This window comes from Dama dama, chromosome 14 (assembly GCF_033118175.1).
Source record: "Dama dama isolate Ldn47 chromosome 14, ASM3311817v1, whole genome shotgun sequence".
Classification (NCBI taxonomy): domain Eukaryota; kingdom Metazoa; phylum Chordata; class Mammalia; order Artiodactyla; family Cervidae; genus Dama; species Dama dama.
The window spans coordinates 5,120,965-5,142,190 of record NC_083694.1 but is presented as its reverse complement, the minus strand read 5'-3'; the positions used below and the strand labels follow the sequence as shown (position 1 = coordinate 5,142,190).

The 21,226-nt window shown below is 37.6% G+C and overlaps 1 protein-coding gene across 1 annotated transcript in view; it reads left to right on the top strand.

Moving 5' to 3' along the window:
• LOC133069537 (complement factor H-like) overlaps positions 1-20,868 on the top strand; it is a 45,533-nt gene extending 24,665 nt beyond the window's left edge. Inside the window, exons 10-15 of the mRNA XM_061161172.1 lie at positions 3,505-3,714; positions 4,411-4,584; positions 6,633-6,809; positions 7,850-8,023; positions 20,046-20,228; positions 20,672-20,868. Coding sequence (XP_061017155.1) covers positions 3,505-3,714; positions 4,411-4,584; positions 6,633-6,809; positions 7,850-8,023; positions 20,046-20,228; positions 20,672-20,868 — 1,115 coding nt within the window. The remainder of the gene's footprint in view (positions 1-3,504; positions 3,715-4,410; positions 4,585-6,632; positions 6,810-7,849; positions 8,024-20,045; positions 20,229-20,671) is intronic.
• The last annotated feature ends 358 nt before the right edge of the window (positions 20,869-21,226 follow it).

Genomic DNA, 21,226 nt, shown 5'->3' with positions numbered 1-21,226 from the left:
GGAAAGTTTTAGCGACCATCAATCACAGAAGAAAAGGAAATAAAAGGAATCCAGATTGGAAAAGAAGTAAAGCTCTTACTGTTTGCAGATGACATGATTCTCTAGATAGAAAACCCTAAAGACACCATCAGAAAATTACTGGGGCTAACAAATGAATATAGTAAAGTTGCAGGATCTAAAATTAATACACAGATATCCCTTGCATTCCCAAGCATTAACATTGAGAAAACAGAAGGAGAAATTAAAGAAATGATCACATTCACCATTGTGATGAAAAGAATAAAATACTTAGGAGTAAGTCTACCTAAAGAAACAAAATCCTTAAATATAGAAAGCTATGAAACATTGATGAAAGATATTAAAGATGATACAAATTGATGGAGAAATACCGTGTTCATGGATTGGAAAAATCAGCATAGTGAAAATGAGTACACTATCCAAAGCAATTTATAGATTCAGTGCTATCCCTATCAAGCTCCAATGGCATTTTTCACAGAACTAGAACAAATAATTTCACAATTTGTATGGAAATACAAAAGAACATCGAATAACCAAAGCAGTCTTGAGAAAGAAGAATGGAACTGGAGGGATCAGCATAACTGACTTCAGACTATACTACAAAGCTACAGTCATCAAGATAGTATGGTACTGGCACAAAGACAGAAATATAGATCAATGAAACAAAATAGAAAGCCCAGAGATAAATCCACACACCTATGGACACCTTATCTTTGACAAAGGAGACAAAAGTATACAATGGAGAAAAGACAATCTCTTTAACAAGTGGTCCTGGGAAAACTGGTCAACAACCTATAAAAGAATGAAACTAGAACACTTTCTAACACCATACACAAAAATAAACTCAAAATGGATTAAAGATCTAAATGTAAGAACAGAAACTATAAAACTCCTAGAGGAAAACATACGCAAAACACTCTCTGACATAAATCACAGCAGATTCTCTATGACCCACCTTCCAGAGTAGTGGAAATAAAAACAAAAATAAACAAATGGGACCTAATTACACTTAAAAGCTTTTGTGCACTGAAGGAAGCTGTATTAAAATGAAGAGACAGCCTTCAGAGTAGGAGCAAATAACAGCAAATGAAGCAATTGACAAAGAACTAATCTCAAAAATATGGAGACAACTCATGCAGCTCAGTACCAGAAAAATAAATGACCCAATTAAAAAATGGGCCAAAAACTAAACAGACATTTGTCCAAAGAAATGATTCAGATGGCTAACAAGCACATGAAAAAATGCTCAACATCATTCATTATCAGAGAGTTGCAAATCAAAACCACAATGAGGTACCATCTCATGCTGGTCAAAATGACTGCTATTGAAAGTTTACAAAAAATAAATGCTGAAGAGGGTGAGGAGAAAAGCGAACCCTCTTACACTGTTGGTGGAAATGCGAACTAGTACAGCCACTATGTAGAACAGTGTGAGGATTCCTTAAAAAACTGAAAATAGACCTGCCATATGACCCAGCAATCCCACTGCTAGGCATACACACTGAGGAAACCAGAATTGAAAGAGACACATGTACTGCAATGTTCATTGTAGCACTGTTTACAATAGCTAGGACATGGAAGCAACCTAGATGCCCACTGGCAGAAAAAATGGACAAGAAAGCTGTGGTACATGTACACAAAGGAATATTAGCCAGGTAGTAAAAAGAACACATTTGAATCGGTTAATGAGGTGGATGAGCCTGTTATACAGTGATGTAAGTCAGAAAGAAAAACACCAATACAGTATATTAACACATATATATGGAATTTAGAAAGATGGTCATGATGACATTACAGGCGAGACAGCAAAAGAGACACAGATATAAAGAACAGACTTTTGGACTCTGTGGGGGAAGGCGAGGTTGTGATGATTTGAGAGAATTGCATTGAAACATGCATATTACCATATGTGAAATAGATCATCAGTCCAAGTTTGATGCATGAAACAGTGCACTCAAAGCTGGTGCACTGGGACAACCCAGAGGGATGGGATGGGGAGGGAGGTGGGAGTGGGGTTCGGGATGGAGGACACATGTACACCCATGGCTGATTCATGTGAATGTATGGCAAAAAAACACAATATTGTAGTTAGCCTCCAATTAAAATAATTAATTTTAAAATAGTTGTTCTGTTGCCAAGTCATGTACAACACTTTGTGACCCCATGGACTAGAACAGGCCAGGCTTCCCTGTCTCTCAACATCTCTCAGACTTTGCCCACATTCATGTCCATTGAATTGGTGATGCCAGCCAAACATCTCATCGTCTATCACCCTGTTCTCCTTCAAAGAAAAGGCAGTAGTTACCTACAAGGAGACTCTTACAAGTATCAGCAGCTTCTGAAGAATCTCTTTTTGGTCACAAGGGACTGGCACAACATACACAAAGTGGTGAAAAGAAAAAAACTTGCAGCCAAGACTACTGTATCCAGGAAAAACATATTGCAGCCATAGTGTGATGTCCCTTCACACCTGTCATCATCATGAAAAGGGCAACATCAAATGTTGTCAAAGATGTGAAGAAAAGGGAATATTTGTGCACTGTTGGTGGGATTGTAAACTGGCAGAGTTGCTATGGAAAAGAAGATAGAGTTTCCTTTAAAAATTAAAAATAGAACTTCTGTATGATCCAGCAACTCCACTACTGGGTATTTATTCAAAGGAACCAAAACACCAATCTAAAAAGATATATGCACTCCAATGTTCATTGCAGCATTACACACAATTACCAGGATTTGGAAGCAACCTAAAAAGTCCACTGATAGGTAGATAAAGAAGATATTTTATATATATATACATGCAATATGAACTATAACCAAGCCATAAAATATGAAACATTTCCATTTGCAACAACATGGATGTGTCTAGGATGTATTATTCTAAGTGAAGTAGGTAAGATAGAAATAGACAAATGCCATATGATTTCACTTATTTATGGACCTAAAAATAAAACAAAATCAAAGGAAAACAGGCTCATATGGATACAAAAATTTAATGAGTTGTTGCAAGAAAGGAGGAGGGGTTGGCAAGGTAGATACAAGGGATTTGGAAGTACAAACATGTAATAAAGAAGCCAGGGGGATGTATTATACAGCATACAGAATATGGTCAATAATATTGTAGTAAATTTGTTAGGGACAGATTGTTTCTAGACATGCTGGTAGTCATTTTATAATGCATGTAAAAGTAAAATCATTTTGTACTACAGTTGAAGCTAGCGTACTGTTATACATCCAACATTTCAATAAGAAATTCATTTAAAAAAGGATGAAGGGGCATATTGAACAAGTGGTAGTGGCATAGTGTTTATGGAGACAAATAGCTTGCAAGTTTCAAATATTTGTCAGTTTTAAAATCCTTTAACTTGTTCTGAGTATTCTTTTGTTTAATTCTTACTTTAAAATCCAAAGTAATATTTGATTAGATTAATATTTTTAATTTAAAGATTATATTTGTACTTTACTCTTTGACCCCTGTACTTCATATAGAAAAAATTGGATGTTCTCAACCACCTCAAATAGACCATGGAACCATTAAATCATCTAGCTCTGCAGAAGAAAGAAGAGAAATACATGAACAAAGGCTGTATGCACACGGCACAAAGTTAAGTTATACTTGTGAAGAAGGCTTCGAGATACCTGCAAATGATGTGATAATATGCCATATGGGAAAGTGGAGCTCTCCCCCTTACTGTGTAGGTGAGGACACTGGGCAAACCAAAGTCTATTTTCAGTACCATTCATTCAACTAAGCAATTGTCATCAAAGCCATGAGACTCGACCCTTTAGATTTCTAAATATATCAAGTAAGTTATATATTTATAGGTAATTTATATATTAAAATAAAATGTGTATATTTATATGTTAAATCAAATTGGACATAAAAGTGAACTTTTTTGTTATTAACAATTTTGTTTCTTCTATATAGAATCACTTTTCAATCTGGCAATTATTTTGTATTAACACTGGATGTGCAATAAAATTAAACCTAACTATTCATATTAGTAAACCTATTTATATTCTTATCTATTCAAGTTTCAAAAATATGTCCTATGTCTTCCCTAAAATGTCTGTTTTAATTTCTTACAATATATACTACTTTTCCTAAGATGATGTGTGGAGTCTCAATGTGTTTTTCTTTTATTTTCATGATTGTTTAGAGAGCACTGATGGTTTCTTTTATATATTGGTAATTTCAGTTTCAAGTTCTTGCTCAAGTGGACACACGCCAGAATGGTGATTTCAGGAAAAATTTGTGCACTTTCCTCCCATGTCATGAAATTCCTGTATAATCATTTATTATTTTCAAGTAAAATTACCAAATATGTTGACCAGTACATCAAATTAAATTTCAAAGTTAGCAAAACATGAAATTATTCTTTCATTTCTTCCCAGGACTCCCTTGTGGACATCCACCTTATATTCTGAATGGTGTTGTATCTCACAAGAAAGACAGCTACCAATATGGAGAAGAAGTTACTTACGACTGTGATGAAGGGTTTGGAACTGATGGACCTGCATCTATGAGATGTTTAGGAGGGAAATGGTCTCGTCCACAAGATTGCATAAGTATAGTGATAATCCTTTTATTCTAAAGCTGACAAATATCTTCTAATTCAAAGCATAAATGGCACAAATATGAAACTAAGCAGTAATTCTAGAATTTAACAAGGTATCTAGGGAAAGTTCTGAATTCTGGTAGAGAATTAATAATGCTAGAAATAATAAAAGTTTGATTTGTTGTTGCAGTTCACTCATTCAGTCATTTCTGACTCTTTGCGACCCCATGGACTGTAGCAAGCCAGGTGTCCCTGTCCTTCACTGTCTCCTGGAGTTTGCTTAAACTCACGTCCATTGAATTGGTGATGCCATTCAACCATGTCATCCTTGGCTGTCACCTTCTCCTCCTACCCTCAATCTTTCCCAGCATCAGGGTCTTTTCCGATGAGTTGGCTCTTTTTATCAGATGAGTTCCCTGCTGGCTAAGATGGTAAAGCATCAGCTTACAATGTGGGAGACCTGGGTTCGATCCCTGGGTGGGGAAGATCTCTTGGAGAAGGAAATGGCAACCCACTCCAGTACTCATGCCTGGAGAATCCCATGGATGGAGGAGCCTGGTAAGCTACAGTCCATGGGGTCCCAAAGAGTTGGACACGACTGAGAGACTTCACTCACTTTTACTTTCACATTCATCAGGTGACCAAAGTATTGGAGCTTCAGCTTCAGCATCAATCCTTCCAATGAATATTCAGGATCGATTTCTTTTAGGATTGACTGGTTTGATCTTGCAGTGCAAGGGACTCTCAAGAGTTTTCTCCAGCACCACAGTTCGAAAGTATCAATTCTTTCGCACTCAGGCTTCTTTATTATCCAACTCTCAAATTCATACATGACTACTGGAAAACTCATAGCTTTGACTAAGTGGACCTTTGTCAGCAAAGTGATGGCTCTGCTTTTTAATACGCTCTCGAGATTTGTCATAACTTTGCTTCCAAGGAGCAAGCGTCTTTTAATTTCATGGCTGCAGTCACAATCTGCAGTGATTTTAGATCCCAAGAAAATTAAGTCTGTCACTGTTTCCATTTTTTCCACATCATTTTGCCATGCAGTGATGGAACCAGATGCCATGATCTTCATTTCTTGAATGCTGAGTTCTAAGCCAGCATTTTCAATCTCTTTCACAGTCACCAAGAGGCCCTTTAGTTCCCCTTTACTTTCTGCCATTAAGGTGGTGTCATCTGAGGCATAGTTGAGGTTATTGGTAATTCTCCTGGCAATTGTGATGCCAGCTTGAGCTTCATCCAGGCAGACATTTTGCATGATGTACTCTGCATATAAGTTAAGTAAGCAGGATAACAATATACACCCTTAAAGTACTCTTTTTCCAATTTTGAGCCAGTCAATTGTCCATGTACAGATCTAACTGTTACTTCTTCACCTGCATAGAGTTTTCTCAGGAGGCGGGTAAGGTGGTCTGGTTTTCTATCTCTTCAAGAATTTTCCACAGTTTGTTGTGATCCATACAATCAAGGACTTTAGCATAGGCAATGAAGAAGAAGTAGATGTTTTTTCTGGAATTCCCTTGCTTTTTCTGTGATCCAATCGAGGTTAACAATTTGATAACACTAACTCAGATTTCTGTTTCACATCATCTTGGGTGCAGTTTGAACATCCTCTGATAGACATCACAGATTTCTGGTCTCTGTTCCTGTACCATGGCTGAATTCTGCTTTTATGACTACTCAATTTCCTGTTAATTTGTCAATCATTTCTTTGTAATATGAAAATTTATAAGACATTTAACATATTTCAAGGTAACATATTTTGATAAAAGCAAAAATAGAAATATTCATATTTTAGGTGGGCTGTCATAAGAGAAGAGAATTTAAATTTGAGAAGTATGCAGCTCTACCTCTTGGAATGTCACCATCCCATGTTGCATTTTTGATAATATAGAGACGGTCAATGTGACTAAATCAAGATTTCTGACATTTGTCTCAAGGTATAAGAGAAATGCTGTACAATATTCATTGGTTTGATATGTAGCAATTTATTTTCTGGAATATAATCAGTGGTCGCTATGAATCTAAACAAATGCATATTCTTTCTTCTTTCAGGCACAAATTGTGTTAACTTGCCCACCTTTGATGATGCTGTACTCATAGATCAGGAGAAGGATTTCTATAGGTCAGGAGAACAAGTGGCTTTTAAGTGTCTACCATATTATCAGTTGGATGGATCTAATACTATACAGTGTGTGAAGAGCAAATGGATAGGAAGGCCAGCATGCAGAGGTACTTTGGTAAAATTTTAAAATTTATATATCTGAAGTAATATGATGTAGAAAATTGCCTCCACTATCATTAAATGGACATAGATTACTTTTAGGCCAGGTCAAAAACAGTTTGTGCCTGAACATAAAGAGGCATGGACTTGAGTTCCCACGTTTGGTGTTGTAGCCCAATAGTTCTCAAAGCAGAGTCCCGGCAGAGCATTCTCAGCACATTCTGTAAACTGTTAGATGTGCAGGCAGATTCACAGGCTCACTCAGACTTGTTGAATCTAAACCTCTTGGGCTTAAACTCTGACAATGTTTTGATGATTCCCAAGGAATTCTGTGTATATTTTGGTTTAGGCCCCATGGCTACACCCTCTTGTGGTTACAGCCTCTGCATCCCCTGAATCACACTGAGGAATGAACATCATTGACCGTGGTGTCCTTAGCATTTGCCCCAAAATATCATTATAGTTTTGTAAATTTGCACTTTATTTTTCTATATTTTTTCTAGATCTTCTGTTCAGATCTTTAATTAATCATCTTCTCCCTGCAACTATAGTATTCTTCAAAGTGTGTTAATTCTTGATCAAGTCTCTAAAGAAGAACCTACTGTGTTTATTTTCTGAAAGGCCATAAAGTTATATCTCATAAACGAGATGAATGTAAACCAAATCTTGATGTCAAATGATATTTTTATTATGTTTTCCTTATGGTGTATAAATTAATTTAGAATTTATATACTTTATAATTTTATTTTACTAACCTCAAAAAGAGATTTCCAGGAAAACTTTTTTTCAGTGGCCTAAAAATTGTGTATCACTTTTCTAGTGAAGTATAGGGGAGAGATTTAAGATACAGAAGTTTAATTCATGCTGAACAATACTGCTTTATTTTCTTTCCCTTAACCTTACATATAAATGGATGTCAATTAGCAGTCTTTCATGACAGATTAACTGTTGAATCGAAACGACCATGGAATATATTTGACATTCTATTTCCTCCTTGCTGTTCTTGATAATCATTATATTAGAGATTCTTTTTTACCTTTCTATTCAGATGTTTCCTGTGTGAATCCACCTCAAGTGGAAAACGCTGTTATACAAAATCAGAAGTCTAGATATCAAAGTGGTGAGAAGGCACGTTATGAATGCATCGGGAATTATGACCTCTTTGGGGAGACAGATGTCGTATGTTTAAATGGAACTTGGACAAAACCACCTCAGTGCAAAGGTAGAGTATCTTACTCACCCTGTCCACCCAATTAGAGAATATATTAAGAACAAAATATATTGATACAAAATTAGGGTGAAGTAGCTTTTCTGATATCATTTTTACTTGCAAAAAAAAAATGGTGTTGAAAATTCAGTTCTTTTGTGGTCTGAATATGTACTCTAACATGTTTATTGTATGACAGTGTTGACCAGATTTGAGCAGTTGGAATCATGGGACATTTCCTGTCTTAAACATTAAGATAGTCAGTTGTTTTGTGAAGAATAAGTGTGTAAAAGATACCATAATTACATTTAACAGCCCAAGAAATTCCACTTTGAGACATGGAATAAGCAGCTGGGGCCTGATCACAAAATCTGACATAGATGTGGGCAGCTGTACCTATGGATGATACTTAAAGGTAGGTTACTAGCTGAGTTCCAGCAGAGCTATTTAAAGTCCTACAGGATGATGCTACAAAAGTTCTACAACATTAATGTCAGCAAATTTGGAAAACCCAGCAGTGGTCACAGGAGTGGTCAATCCTCATTCCAATTCCCAAGAAGGGCAGTACTAAAAATGTTCAGATCACCAGGCAAGTGCAGCGTTTTTTGGACTTCCCTGGTGGCTCGGACGGTAAAGCGTCTGCCTACAATGCGGGAGACCCGGGTTCAATCCCTGGGTTGGGAAGATCTCCTGGAGAAGGAAATGGTGACCCACTCCAGTACTCTTGCCTGGAAAATCCCATGGATGGAGAAGCCTAGTAGGCTACAGTCCTTGGAGTCGCAAAGAGTCAGACACGACTGAGCAACTTCAGTTTCACTTCCACTTCCACTTTCCCATGCTAGTAAGCTTATGTTCAAAATCCTCCAAGCTAAGCTTGATGTGAACAGCTGATTCGTTGAAAAAGACCCTGAAACTAGGAAAGGTTGAAGGCAGACAGAGAAGTGGGTGACAGAGGATGAGATGTTTGGGTGACGTCAGTGATTCAGCCAAACTCTGGGAGAGGTCAGGGACCCGGAAACCTGGCATGAGCAGTCCCTGGGGTCGCAAAGTGTTAGACACGACTTGGTGACTGAACAATAACTAGCTGAACTCATTCAGGAAATTAGTGTACACATAAAAATAGTCTGAAACTTGGTCCTGGGACACTTCAGTGTTTAGAGATCAGACAGGATGGGAATCCAAACCAAGTACATTATCCACTTCTAGTTCTCAAGTTAACTTTTGCTTGGTGTGTAATTTTTGCCATCTCTACTTGAACATGTTTTCATGTTTGAAGTGATTTTTTTAAAGACAACATACAGGTGAGTCTTGTTTAAGGATCTACCCTGACATTTTCAGGTTTTTAATTGATGTATTTAGGACCATTTATATTTAGAGTGACTTATTAACTATTAAGGACATTCTGCCATTTTCTTATTTGTTTTGTGTGTGTTTCCTACATTTCTCACCATTTTTCTTTTGTTGCCTTCCTTGTGGATTTTTGAACATTATAAAATAATTTAACTGTGATCTGCATTGTTTTTGAGTATATGTCTTTGCATGGTTTTCTTAGTCTCTCTAGGTATAAGATACACATTGGTAGTTTATCACTCCCTACTGTTGCTGACATTTTACCACCTCAGATGAAATGTGGAATGCTTACTTCCATTTAGATTTATTGGTTCTCCCCACATTTTTAACATAAATGTCTCTAGTATTCCCTCTGTATACATTGAGTACCATATCAAAAGACAATTTTGCACAACTATAATGATATCAACAGGGAAATCATACTCATTATTTTTACCCTTATTTTTTTTTAAAAAATCTCCATTCTAAAATCTCAATTCTTTTTCTATTTTGCTTTCTTTTGAAAAGTTCTTAAGTTTAGTTCTGCTGGAGACAAATTCTCTCAGTTTTGCTTTGTAAGGGAAATTCTTTCTTTTTCCCTTTACTTCAAAAGGATAGTTTACAAGACATAGGATTTGAAGTTGACAATTATTTTCATACAGCTTTGGAAAAATGTTCTCATTTCTTCCTGGCTCTCTGGTCATTGATGAAATTTCCAACGATGCTTGAATCCTTTTTTCAAAACACATATGCATGTTTTTCACAAGTAAGTATGCACATCTATCAAACTGCTTATGAGATTTTTTCTGTAAGTTTCAGGAATTTGATTATGATGAATTTTTTAAACTTTATATTTAGTATTGGGGTATAGTCGATTAACACTGTTGTGCTAACTTCAGGTACACAGAGAAGGGACTCAGCCACACATATGCATGTGACCATTCTTCCTCACACTTCCTTATCAAATCTGCCACATTACACTCCACAGAGCTCCCTGTGCTATACAGTAGGTCCTTATTGGTCCTCAGCTTTAAAAGTAGCAGTGTGTTCATGTCCACCCAAATTCCCTAACTATCTCTTCTCCCATCATTCCCCTGGCAACCATAAATTCCTTCTCTGAGTCTGTGAGTCTGTTTCTGTTCCATAAATAAATTTGTTTGCAAAATTTCTTTTAAGATTCCACATATGGGGATATCTTATAAGTTTTCTCCTTCTCTGTTTGACTAACTTCACTCAGTATAACACTCTCTAAGGTCCTTCCATATTTTTGCAAATGACATTATTTCATTCTTTTAATGGATGAGTAGTATTTCATTGCATACATGGACCACGTCTTCTTGATCCATTTCCCTGCTGTTGGACATTTAGGTTGATTCCATATCATAGCTATTGTAAACAGTGCTGCAATGAACATTAGGGCATGTGTTTCCTCTTAGATCAAGTTTTTCACCACATCCATGCCCAAGGGTAAGATTGCACGGTTTTATGTTAGCTCTATTTTTAGTTTTCAAAGGAGCATAAACACTGTTCTCCATAGTGGCTGTATCAGCTAACAGTGTAGGAGGGTTACCTTCTCTCCACATACATGTGAGAATATTGTTTGAAATGGACAGGAATGGGTGAATTTAATTCAGATGACCATTATATCTACTACTATGGGCAAGAATTCCTTAGGAGAAATGGAGTAGCCCTCACAGCCAAAAACAAGTCTGAAATGCAGTACTAGAAAGACAAGTCACTTAAAATCACAGTAATCCAAGTCTATGCCCCACCCACTAATGTCAAAGTATATGAAGTTGACCGGTTCTATGAAGGCTTGCATTACATTCTAGATTAAAACATCAAAACAACAATAAAAAAATCTCCCCTTCATATAGGGGACTGGAATGCAATCGTAGGAATCAAGAGATACCTGGAGTAACACGCAAGTTTAGCCTTGGAGTACAAAATGAAGCAGGGGAAAGGCTAAAAGAGTTTTGATGAGAGAAGACATGGGTCATAACAAACACCGTCTTCAAACACAAGAGACAATTTTACACATGGACATCATGAGATGGTCAGTACCAAAATCAGAATGACTATATTCTTTGCAGTCAAAGATAGAGAAGCTCTATTCAGTTGGCAAAACCAAAACTGGAAGCTGACTGTGGCTCAGGTCATGAGGTCCTTATTGTGAAATTCAGACTTGAGTTGAAGAAAGCAGGGAAAACCACTAGGCCATTCAGGTCCTTTATGATTATATAGTGGAAGGGATAAAAAGATTCAAGGGATTAGATCTGAGAGAGTGCCTGAAGAATAATGGATGGAGGTTTGTAACTTTGTACAGGAGGCAGTGATCAAAACCATCCCCAAGAAGCAGAAATGCAACAATGTAAAATGGCTTTCTGAGAAGGCCTTACAAAGAGGTGAGAAAAGGAGAGAAGCAAAACGGAAAGGACAAAAGGGAAAATGTACCCATCTGAATGCAGAATTCCAAAGAATAGCAAGGAGAGATAAGAAAGCCTTGTTAAATGAGCAATGCAAAAAAAAAAAAAAATTGAGGAAAGCAATAAAATGGGGAAGACTAGAGATGTCTGCAAGAAATTAGAGATAGCAAGTGAACATTTCATGTAATGATGGGCAGAGTAAAGAACAGAAATGGTATGGCTCTAAGAGAATCAGAAGATATTAAGAAGAGGTGGCAAGAATATACAGAAGAACTGTACAGAAAAAGACTTAATGACCCAGATAACCACGATGGTGTGATCACTCACCTGGGGCCAGAAATCCTGGAGTGTGAAGTCAAGTGGACATCGCTTCAAACAAAGCTAGTGGAGGTGATGGGATTCCAGCTCAGGTATTTTAAATCCTAAAAGATGATGCTGTGAAAGCACTGCACTTAATATGCCAGCAAATTTGGAAAGCTCATCAGTGGCTATAGGACTGGAAAAGGTCAGTTTTTATCCCAGTCTCTAGAAGGGCAATGCCAAAGAATGTTCATACTACCACAACACAACTGGGCTCATTTCACATGCTAGCAAGGTAATACTCAAAGTCCTTCAAACTAAACTTCAACAACATGTGAACTAAGAACTTCAAGATGACCAAGCTAAATTTAGAAAGATGGCAGAACTAGAGATTAAATTGACAACATCTGTTGGATCATAGAAAAAGCAAAAGAATTGCAGAAACACTCTGCTTCATTGACTATACTAAAATCTTTGACTGTGTGGATCACAACAAACTGTGGAAAATTCTTACAGAGATGGGAATACTTGACCATCTTAACTGCGTCCTGAGAAACCTGTATGCTGGTCAAGAAGCAACAGTTAGAACCACAATGGAACAACAGACTTGTTCAAAATTGGGAAAGGACTATACCAAGACTGTATATTGTCACCCTGCTAGCTTAACATCATACAAAATAACAGGCTGGAAGAAGCACAAGCTGAAATCAAGATTGCCAGGAAAAATACCAATAAACTCAGATACACAGATGACATCACACTAATGGCAGAAAGCAAAGAGGAACTAAAGAGTCTCTTGATAATGGTGAAAGAGGAGATTGAAAAAGCTAGCTTAAAACAACATGGAGCCCATTATACAGAGTGAAGTAAGCCAGAAAGATAAAGAACATTACAGCATACTTTCACATATATATGGAATTTAGAAAGGTGATAACGATAACCCTATATGCAGAAGAGAAAAAGAGACACAGAAATACAGAACAGACTTTTGAACTTTGTGGGAGAATGTGAGGGTGGGATATTTCAAAAGAACAGCATGTATACTATCTATGGTGAAACAGATCACCAGCCCAGGAGGGATGCACGAGACAAGTGCTCCGGCCTGGTGCACTGGGAAGACCCGGAGGAATCGGGTGGAGAGGGAGGTGGGAGGGGGGATCGGGATTGGGAATACATGTAAATCCATGGCTGATTCATATCAATGTATGACAAAACCCACTGGAAAAAAATAATAATAATAATAAAAAAAAAAAAAACTAAAAAAAAAAAAAAAATAACTTGCAATTTCACCTCTGGGGGGAAAAAAAAAAAATTGAAGTACAGTTGATTTACAATATTATATTAGTTTTAGGTGTATAGCATAATGATTCACTTTTATAAAGATTGGGAATGCTTCATTAATTTCATGTTATCCTGCTAATCTTCTCTGTATGTACCAATTTTATTATTCATATGTGTGCTGCCAAAGTGAGCACCACAATCTTTTACTGTGATAAAATATATATACATCTTGTATATATCTTAGCCATTAAGATGTACAACTCAGTCATTAAGTACATTTATAAAATGGGTGACCATCACCACTATCCATTTACAGAACTTTCCCATCATCCCAAAGAGAAAATCTGTACCCATTAAACAATAACTCCATTCCTCTTGCCCCAGCCCCTGAAAACCTTTATTCTATGGATACATTGTTTCTATGAATTTGCTATTCCAGCAAGGTACTTTGTGTAAGTGGAATCACGTATTTTCCCTTTTTGTGGCTGATCTATTTCACTTGGCATAATGTTTTTAAAGTTCATCTGTGTTGTAGCATGTATTGGAGTAGCCTTCCTTTTTACAGCTAAATAATATTCCACTGTATGTATATACCATATTTTGTTTATCCTTTTTTCTGTTGATGAATAAATAATTATTAAGCTGTGAAAAAAAAAAAAAAAAAAAAAAAACGATGATCATGGTATTGGGTTCCACCACTGCATGTCAAAAATGGGGAAAAATGGAAACAGTGAGAGACTTTGTTCTTTTCAGCTTTACAATCACTGTGGACGGTGACTGCAGCCATGAAATTAAAATACACTTGCTCTTTGGAAGAAAAGCTATGAAAACATTGACAGCATGTTAAGAAGCAGAGACATCACTTTACCAACAGAGGTTCATATTGTCAAAGTTATCGTTTTTCAAGCAGTCATATATGGATGTGAATGTTTGACCACAAAGAAGGCTGAGTACCAAAGAAGTGATATTTTGAACTGTTGTTCTGGAGAAGACTCTTGAGAGTCCCTTAGACTTCAAGGAGAGCAAGCCAGGCAATCCTAAAAGAAATCAGTCCTCAATATTCATTGGAAGGACTGATGTTGAAGCTGAAGCTCCAGTATTTTGGCCACTTGATGAGAATGTGGAAAAGACTCTGATGTTGGAAAAGTTTAAGGACAGGAGGAGAAAGGACATCTGAGGATGAGATGGTTGGATGGCATGATCAACAGAATGGACATGACTTTGAGCAAACTCCCAGAGTTAATGAAGGACAAGGAAGCCTGGCTTCCTGTCTACTACAATCCATGGGGTTGCAAAGGGTCAGAAACAATTGAGTGACTGAACAACACAACAGGAACTGACCATGATGTATCTTGACATTAAGTTTTTTGGCTCCATCCCATTTGGAATCCACGGAGCAGTTTTAATATGTAGTTGTTGTTTTTGGTTAGTCGCTAAGTCACATGCCCTATTTGAGAAATTATCAGCCATTATTTTTAAAAACTAATCTTGGAGTGTGTTTCCTCTACAATATAGTGCTAGTTTCACTGTACATCAAAGTGAATCAGCTACACATATACACATATACCCATTCTTTTGGATTACCTTTCCATTTAGGCCATCAAAAAATGGTGACACAGGGAAGTCAGCCATTATTTCTCTATCTCTTACTCTTTATTTTCAACTTCATGTTCAACAGTTCTTTGCTATCTTCCCACAGGTCCTTGAAGCTATGTCCATTTTCTTTTCAGTCTGTTTTCAAAGTTAGTTTATCTTCAAGCTTATTCATCCTTCTGCCATCTGCAATATATTGTTTAAATGATGTGGTTTTCTAATAATCTATTTTCTAGTTTTATCAATTGGACTGGAAACCAGTATCCAATAATTTCAATATCTGTGTGATCTTAGTGTTGTCTTCTGTTGATTGTTTTTTCTCTTTTGAGGTTTACCTGGTCTTTGGCCTCACAAATGATTTTCAACTGTTATCAGACACTTGAGCTTTTATATCTTGTGACTAAGGATGTTATTGGACTCCTTCATTAATCAGGCCTCCATTGCTGCCATGTAGGATGCAAGTCCAAAGTTCCCACCTGGCCTCCTCTGACACCAGGAGAAAGGGCCGAGGTTTCTTCTTCACTCATTATGTGGGTGGAAATGTGGGCTGCTTACTTGGACCCTGTAGATCAAGGCAAGGAAAGAATTGGCCATAGGTTTCTGCCATCATGTGTTTCTAGACTAAATCAGCCCAGTTCAGTTGCTCAGTCATGTCTGACTCTTTGCAACCCCATGGACTGCAGCACACCAGGCTTCCCTGTCCATCACCAACTCCCAGAGTTTAACCAAACTCATGTCCATCAAATCGGTGATGCCATCCTACCATCTCATTCTCTATTTTCCCCATAACCTTCCACCTTCAATCTTTGCCAGCATCAGAGTTTTCTCCAAAGAGTCCGTTCTTTTCACCCGGTGGCCAAAGTATTGGAGCTTCAGCTTCATCATCAGTCCTTACAATGAATATTCAGGACTTATTTCCTTTAGGATTGACTGGTTGGATCTCCTTGCATTCCAAGGGACTCTCAAGAGTCTTCTTCAACACCACAGTTCAAAAGCATCAATTCTTTGGCGCTCAGCTTTCTTTATAGTCCAACTCTCACATCCATACATGATGACTAGAAAAATCATAACTTTCACTGTATGTAATTTTGTTGGCAAAGTAATGTCTCTGCTTTTTAATATGCTGTCTAGGTAAGTCATAACTTTTTTCCAAGGAGCAAGTGTCTTTTAATTTAATGACTGCAGTCAGCATCTGTAGTGATTTTGGAGCCCCAGAAATAAAGTCAGACACTGTTTCCATTGTTTCCCCACCTATTTGCTATGAAGTGATGGGACCAGATGCCATGACCTTAGTTCTCTGAATGTTGACATTTAGGCTAACTTTTTCACCTCCTCTTTCACTTTCATCAGCAGACTCTTTAGTTCTTCTTCACTTTCTGCCATAAGGGTGGTGTCATCTGCATATCTGAGGTTCTTGATATTTCTCCTGACAATATTGATTCCAGCTTGCGTTTCATGCAGCTTGGAATTTTGCACGATGTACTCTGCATATAAGTTAAGTAAGCAGTTGACACTATACAGCCTTGCTGTATTCCTTTCCTGATTTGGAACCAGTTTGTTCTTCCATGTCTGATTCTAACTGTGGCTTCTTGACCTGCATGCAGATTTCTCAGGAGGCAGGTCAGGTGTTACCATCTATTTAATTTCCACAGTTTGTTGTGATCCACACAGTCAAAGGCTTTGGTGTAGTCAAGAAAGCAGAAGTGGATATTTTTGGGGGAACTCTCTTGCTTTTTTAATGATCTATCAGATGTTGGCAATTTGATCTCTGGTTCCTCTGCCTTTACTAAATCCAACTTGAACATCAGGGATTTCATGGGTCACATGCTGTTGAAGCCTAGCTTGGAGAAGTTTGAGCATTACTTGACTAGTGTGTTAGATGAATGCAATTGTATGGTAGTTGGAACATACTTTGGATTGGAATGAAAACTGATATTTTTCAGACCTATGGTCACTGCTGAATTTGCTGGCATATTGAGTGCAGCACTTAAAGAGCATCATCTATTAGGATTTGAAATAATTCAACTGGAATACATCACCTCCACTAGCTTTGTTTGCAGTGATGCTTCCTAAGGCCTACTTGACTTTCTATTCTAGGATGTCTGGCTCCAGTTGATTGATCACAGCTTCGTGGTTATCTGGGCCATGAAGATCTTTTCTGTATAGTTCTGTGTATTCTTGCCACCTCTTCTTAATATCTCCTACTTCTGTTAGGTCCATAAAATTTTTGTCCTTTATAGTGCCCATCATTTCATGAAATGTCCTTGGTGTCTCTAATTTTCTTGAAGAGATCTCTAGTCTTTCCCATTCTATTGTTTTCCTCTATTTCTTTGCACTGATCACTAAGGAAGGCTTTCTTATCTCTTCTTGCTATTCTTTGGAACTCTGCATTCAAATGGTTTTATCTTTCCTTTTCCCTTTTGCCTTTAGTGTCTCTTCTTTTCTCAGCTATTTCTAAGGCCTCCTGAGGCAACCATTTTGCCTTTTTGCATTTATTTTTATTGGGGATGGTTTTGATCCCTTCCTCCTGTACAAAGTCAGGAACCACTGTCCATATTGATCAGGCCTTCTGTATTATCAGATCTAATCACTTGAATCTACTTGCCATTTCCACTCTAATCCTAAGGGATTTGATTTAGGTCATGCCTGAATGGTCTAGTGGTTTTCATATCTTTCTTCAATTTAAGTATGAATTTGGCAACAAGGAGTTCATGACTGAGCCACAGTCAGTTCCCAGTTGTGTTTATGCTGACTGTAGAGAGATTCTTCTTTGGTTGCAAAGAATATAATCAAACTGAATTGGTATTGACAATCTGGTGATGTCTATGTGTAGAGTTTTTACTTGTGTGCTGGAAGAGGGTGTTTCTTATGAGCAGTGTGTTCTCCTGGCAAAACTCTGTTACCCTTTGCCCTGCCTCATTTTGTACTCTAACGCCTAATTTGCCTGTTACTCCCGGTAGCTCTTGACTTCCCACTTTCGCATTCCAGTCCCCTCTAATGAAAAGGACATCTTTTTGCATGTCAGTTCTAGAAGTCCTTGTATGTCTTCAGAAAACCATTCCACTTCCAGTTCTTCAGCATTACTGTTCAGGGCATAGATCTGGATTACTCTGCTTGTCAATGGTTTGGCTTGGAAATGAACAGCAATCATTCTGTCTTTTGAGATTGCATCCAAGCATTGCATTTCAGACTGTTTTGTTGACTGTCATGGCTACTCCATTTCTAATTATGGATTCTTGCTCACAGTAGTAGATATACTGGTCATCTGTGTCAAATTCACACATTCCAGTCCATTTTAGTTTGCTGATTTTTAAATGCCGATGACCACTCTGCCATCTCCTGTTTGACCACTTCCAATTTGCCTTGATTCAGGGACCTAACATTCCAGGTTATGATTCAATATTGCTCTTTACAGCATCAGATTTACTTGCATCACCAGTGACACCCACAATTGGATGTTGTTTTTGCTTTTCCTCCATCTCTTCATTCTTTAAGGAATTATTTCTCCACTGATCTCCAGTAGCATATTGGGCACCTACTGACCTGGGGAGTTCATCTTTCAGTATCCCATATTTTTGCTTTTTCATACTGTTCATGGGGTTCTCGAGGCAAAAATACTGAAGTGATATGCCATTCCCTTCTCCTGTGGACCACTTTTTGTCAGAACTCTCCACCATGACCTGTCTGTCTTGAGTGGCCCTATACAGCATGTCCAGTGATTCACAGAGTTATACAAGGCTGTGGTCAATGTGATCAGATTGCTTAGTTTTCCGTGGCTGTGGTTTTCATTCTGCCTGCCCTCTGATGGATAAGGACAAGAGGCTTATTGAAGCTTCCTATTGGGAGTGACTGACTTAGGGGGAAACTGGGTCTTGGTCTGATGGAAGGCCATGCTCAGTAAATCTTTAGTCCAATTTTCTGTTGATGGGTGGGGCCATGTTCCCTCGCTCTTTCTGACCTGTGGCCACATATGGTGGAGATAAGGAAGATAATGGCGACCTCCTTCAAAAGGTCTTATGCGTGCACTGCTGCACTCAGCGCCCCCAAACCTGCAGCAGGCCACCACCAGCCCATGCCGCTACTGAAGACTCCTGGACACTGACAGACAAGTCTGGGTCAGTCTCTTGTGGGATCTGTGCTTCTTTCTCCTGGGTCCTTTTGGGCACAAGGTTTTGTTTGTGCCCTCTGAGAGTGTTTCCACAGTCCTCTGTAATTTCTGGCGGCTCCATGGTGGAGTTAATTGCCACCTCCTCCAAGAAGGCTTATGCCATATCCAGGTCTACTGCACCCAGAGCTCCTGCCCCTGTAGCAGTCCACTCTCACCCATACTTCTGTGGGAGACACTTAGACAGAGATCTGGCTTAGTCTCTGTGGCATCTCTGGGTCCTGGTACACAGAAGGTGTATTTCTAGACTAAGTCAGTATTGTGAAAACTGTGTCTTGCTAGGCTACTATTTTCTGGGCCTTTTCTTGAAGAGATCAACTGCTTCATGAGACTTTTTATCTTTCTGAACTTGTATTATTTCTGGGTTGCAGTCTCAGGGACCTATTCAGGATTCATAGAAGGCAAAATGACAACCCCAAGGACTCTCATCATTGTAATTCTTTGAATCCCAATGTCCCTAAGCAGATTGACTTACTCCTTATTTCACAGTCTCCTGTGTTGGTTTCCATAATATGGTCAGGACCTTTATTTGGCAGAAGGAATCCTTAGCAGATGCTATAAGCACAAATATTTTTACCTCATCCTGTCCAGAAATGGAAGGCAAAATTTCCTTTCACAGACACTGCAACATGTTGTATAAAAGGGTAATTTTTTTTTTATCTTGTCTATCCATCTATCCAGCATATATTCTGAAATAAAACATGTTTGAGCATCAGTTCATTGTAAAGCAGACATATTTGTTAAAGTACTATATGTGCTTTCATGGTGGTAAAATAAGGTCTTAAAATGTGTATTTTTGATTAAGTAATTAAAATCCCTTCTATAAATCATTTCTGTTCAGAAATCATATGTTTTGCTATGACATATTTGCCTGCATTTTTATTTTACTCTTTTAAAACTGTTGTGGTGTTCTTGGAATAAAGCAAACGCCATTATTTTTTAGACCCTCAAGGAAAATGTGGGCCTCCTCCACCAATAGACAACGGAGACATTACCTCACTCCTGCAATCAGTATATCCTCCAGGAATGATTGTTGAGTACCGGTGTCAGTCCTACTATGAACTTCGGGGAAACAGAAACGTAGTGTGTCAGAGTGGAGAGTGGTCAGAACCACCAAAATGCTTAGGTAAATGCTTTAAACGTCTCTTGAATCCTGGAATAATTTTTATACTCAGCATGATGTTTAACTCTTTATAGCAGAGGTTTTATGGATTAAATAACAACCATTCTGTTGCATGCTTGGCCACCAAGTATTAATATCTGTATATAGAAATAAAGTTAGAAAATTTCATGTTCAAGCAACAATGGCTCCTTTATGAAAGGTCTTCATATGACAACTGACATTATGGATCTTTCGTTATAACATTTAATGATTAAACTAGCAAAGTATCTCATTCTTATAACATTAATTTTGTTAATATGATGATACCTATGTTACACGTTTTCAGTGTGTTGGTTTGGAAAAGGTTTGAGGAAGAATTTTTGAACCAAAGTTCTTGAAACCCTGAAATTCTGTAGAAAATATTTGCATATTAATCAAAGGTTCATGTTTATTTTCTTTAACTTTAGAAGCATGTGTAATTTCAGAAGAAACAATGAGAAAACATCGCATACAGTTAAGATGGAAAGACGATACAAAACTTTACTCTAAAACAGAAGATAATATTGAATTTATGTGTCAACGTGGTTATCGTCCAGTGACACCACGTCATACATTTCGAACAACTTGTCGGGAAGGAAAGGTGGTGTATCCTAGCTGTGGATAAAACTTTGTCTAAATGCAGTTGTAAAATTGAAATATGTACATGTATTCAGATTTTTCCTAATTAATTCAGTATTTTATCAAATATTTTAATTTTATCAAGTATTTTTTAACTCATCTTGAATCATAAATCAGATTTGTGTTAAGTATTATGGGGACAATGTAATTGAGAGATGGGAGACCAGTGACTCATTTCTTAAAAGTACCTCATTAAACTTGGCAAATCAAAATATTATGTGTCCTGTTCATGAAACATTTAAAGCAAGAAATTAAATTCAATCACTTCCATGCCTCCTTCCATCCATCAGTTTCCTAAGCTTTCTCGATTACTTGTGAGGCTTTCTGAAACTCTGTTGTAGAAT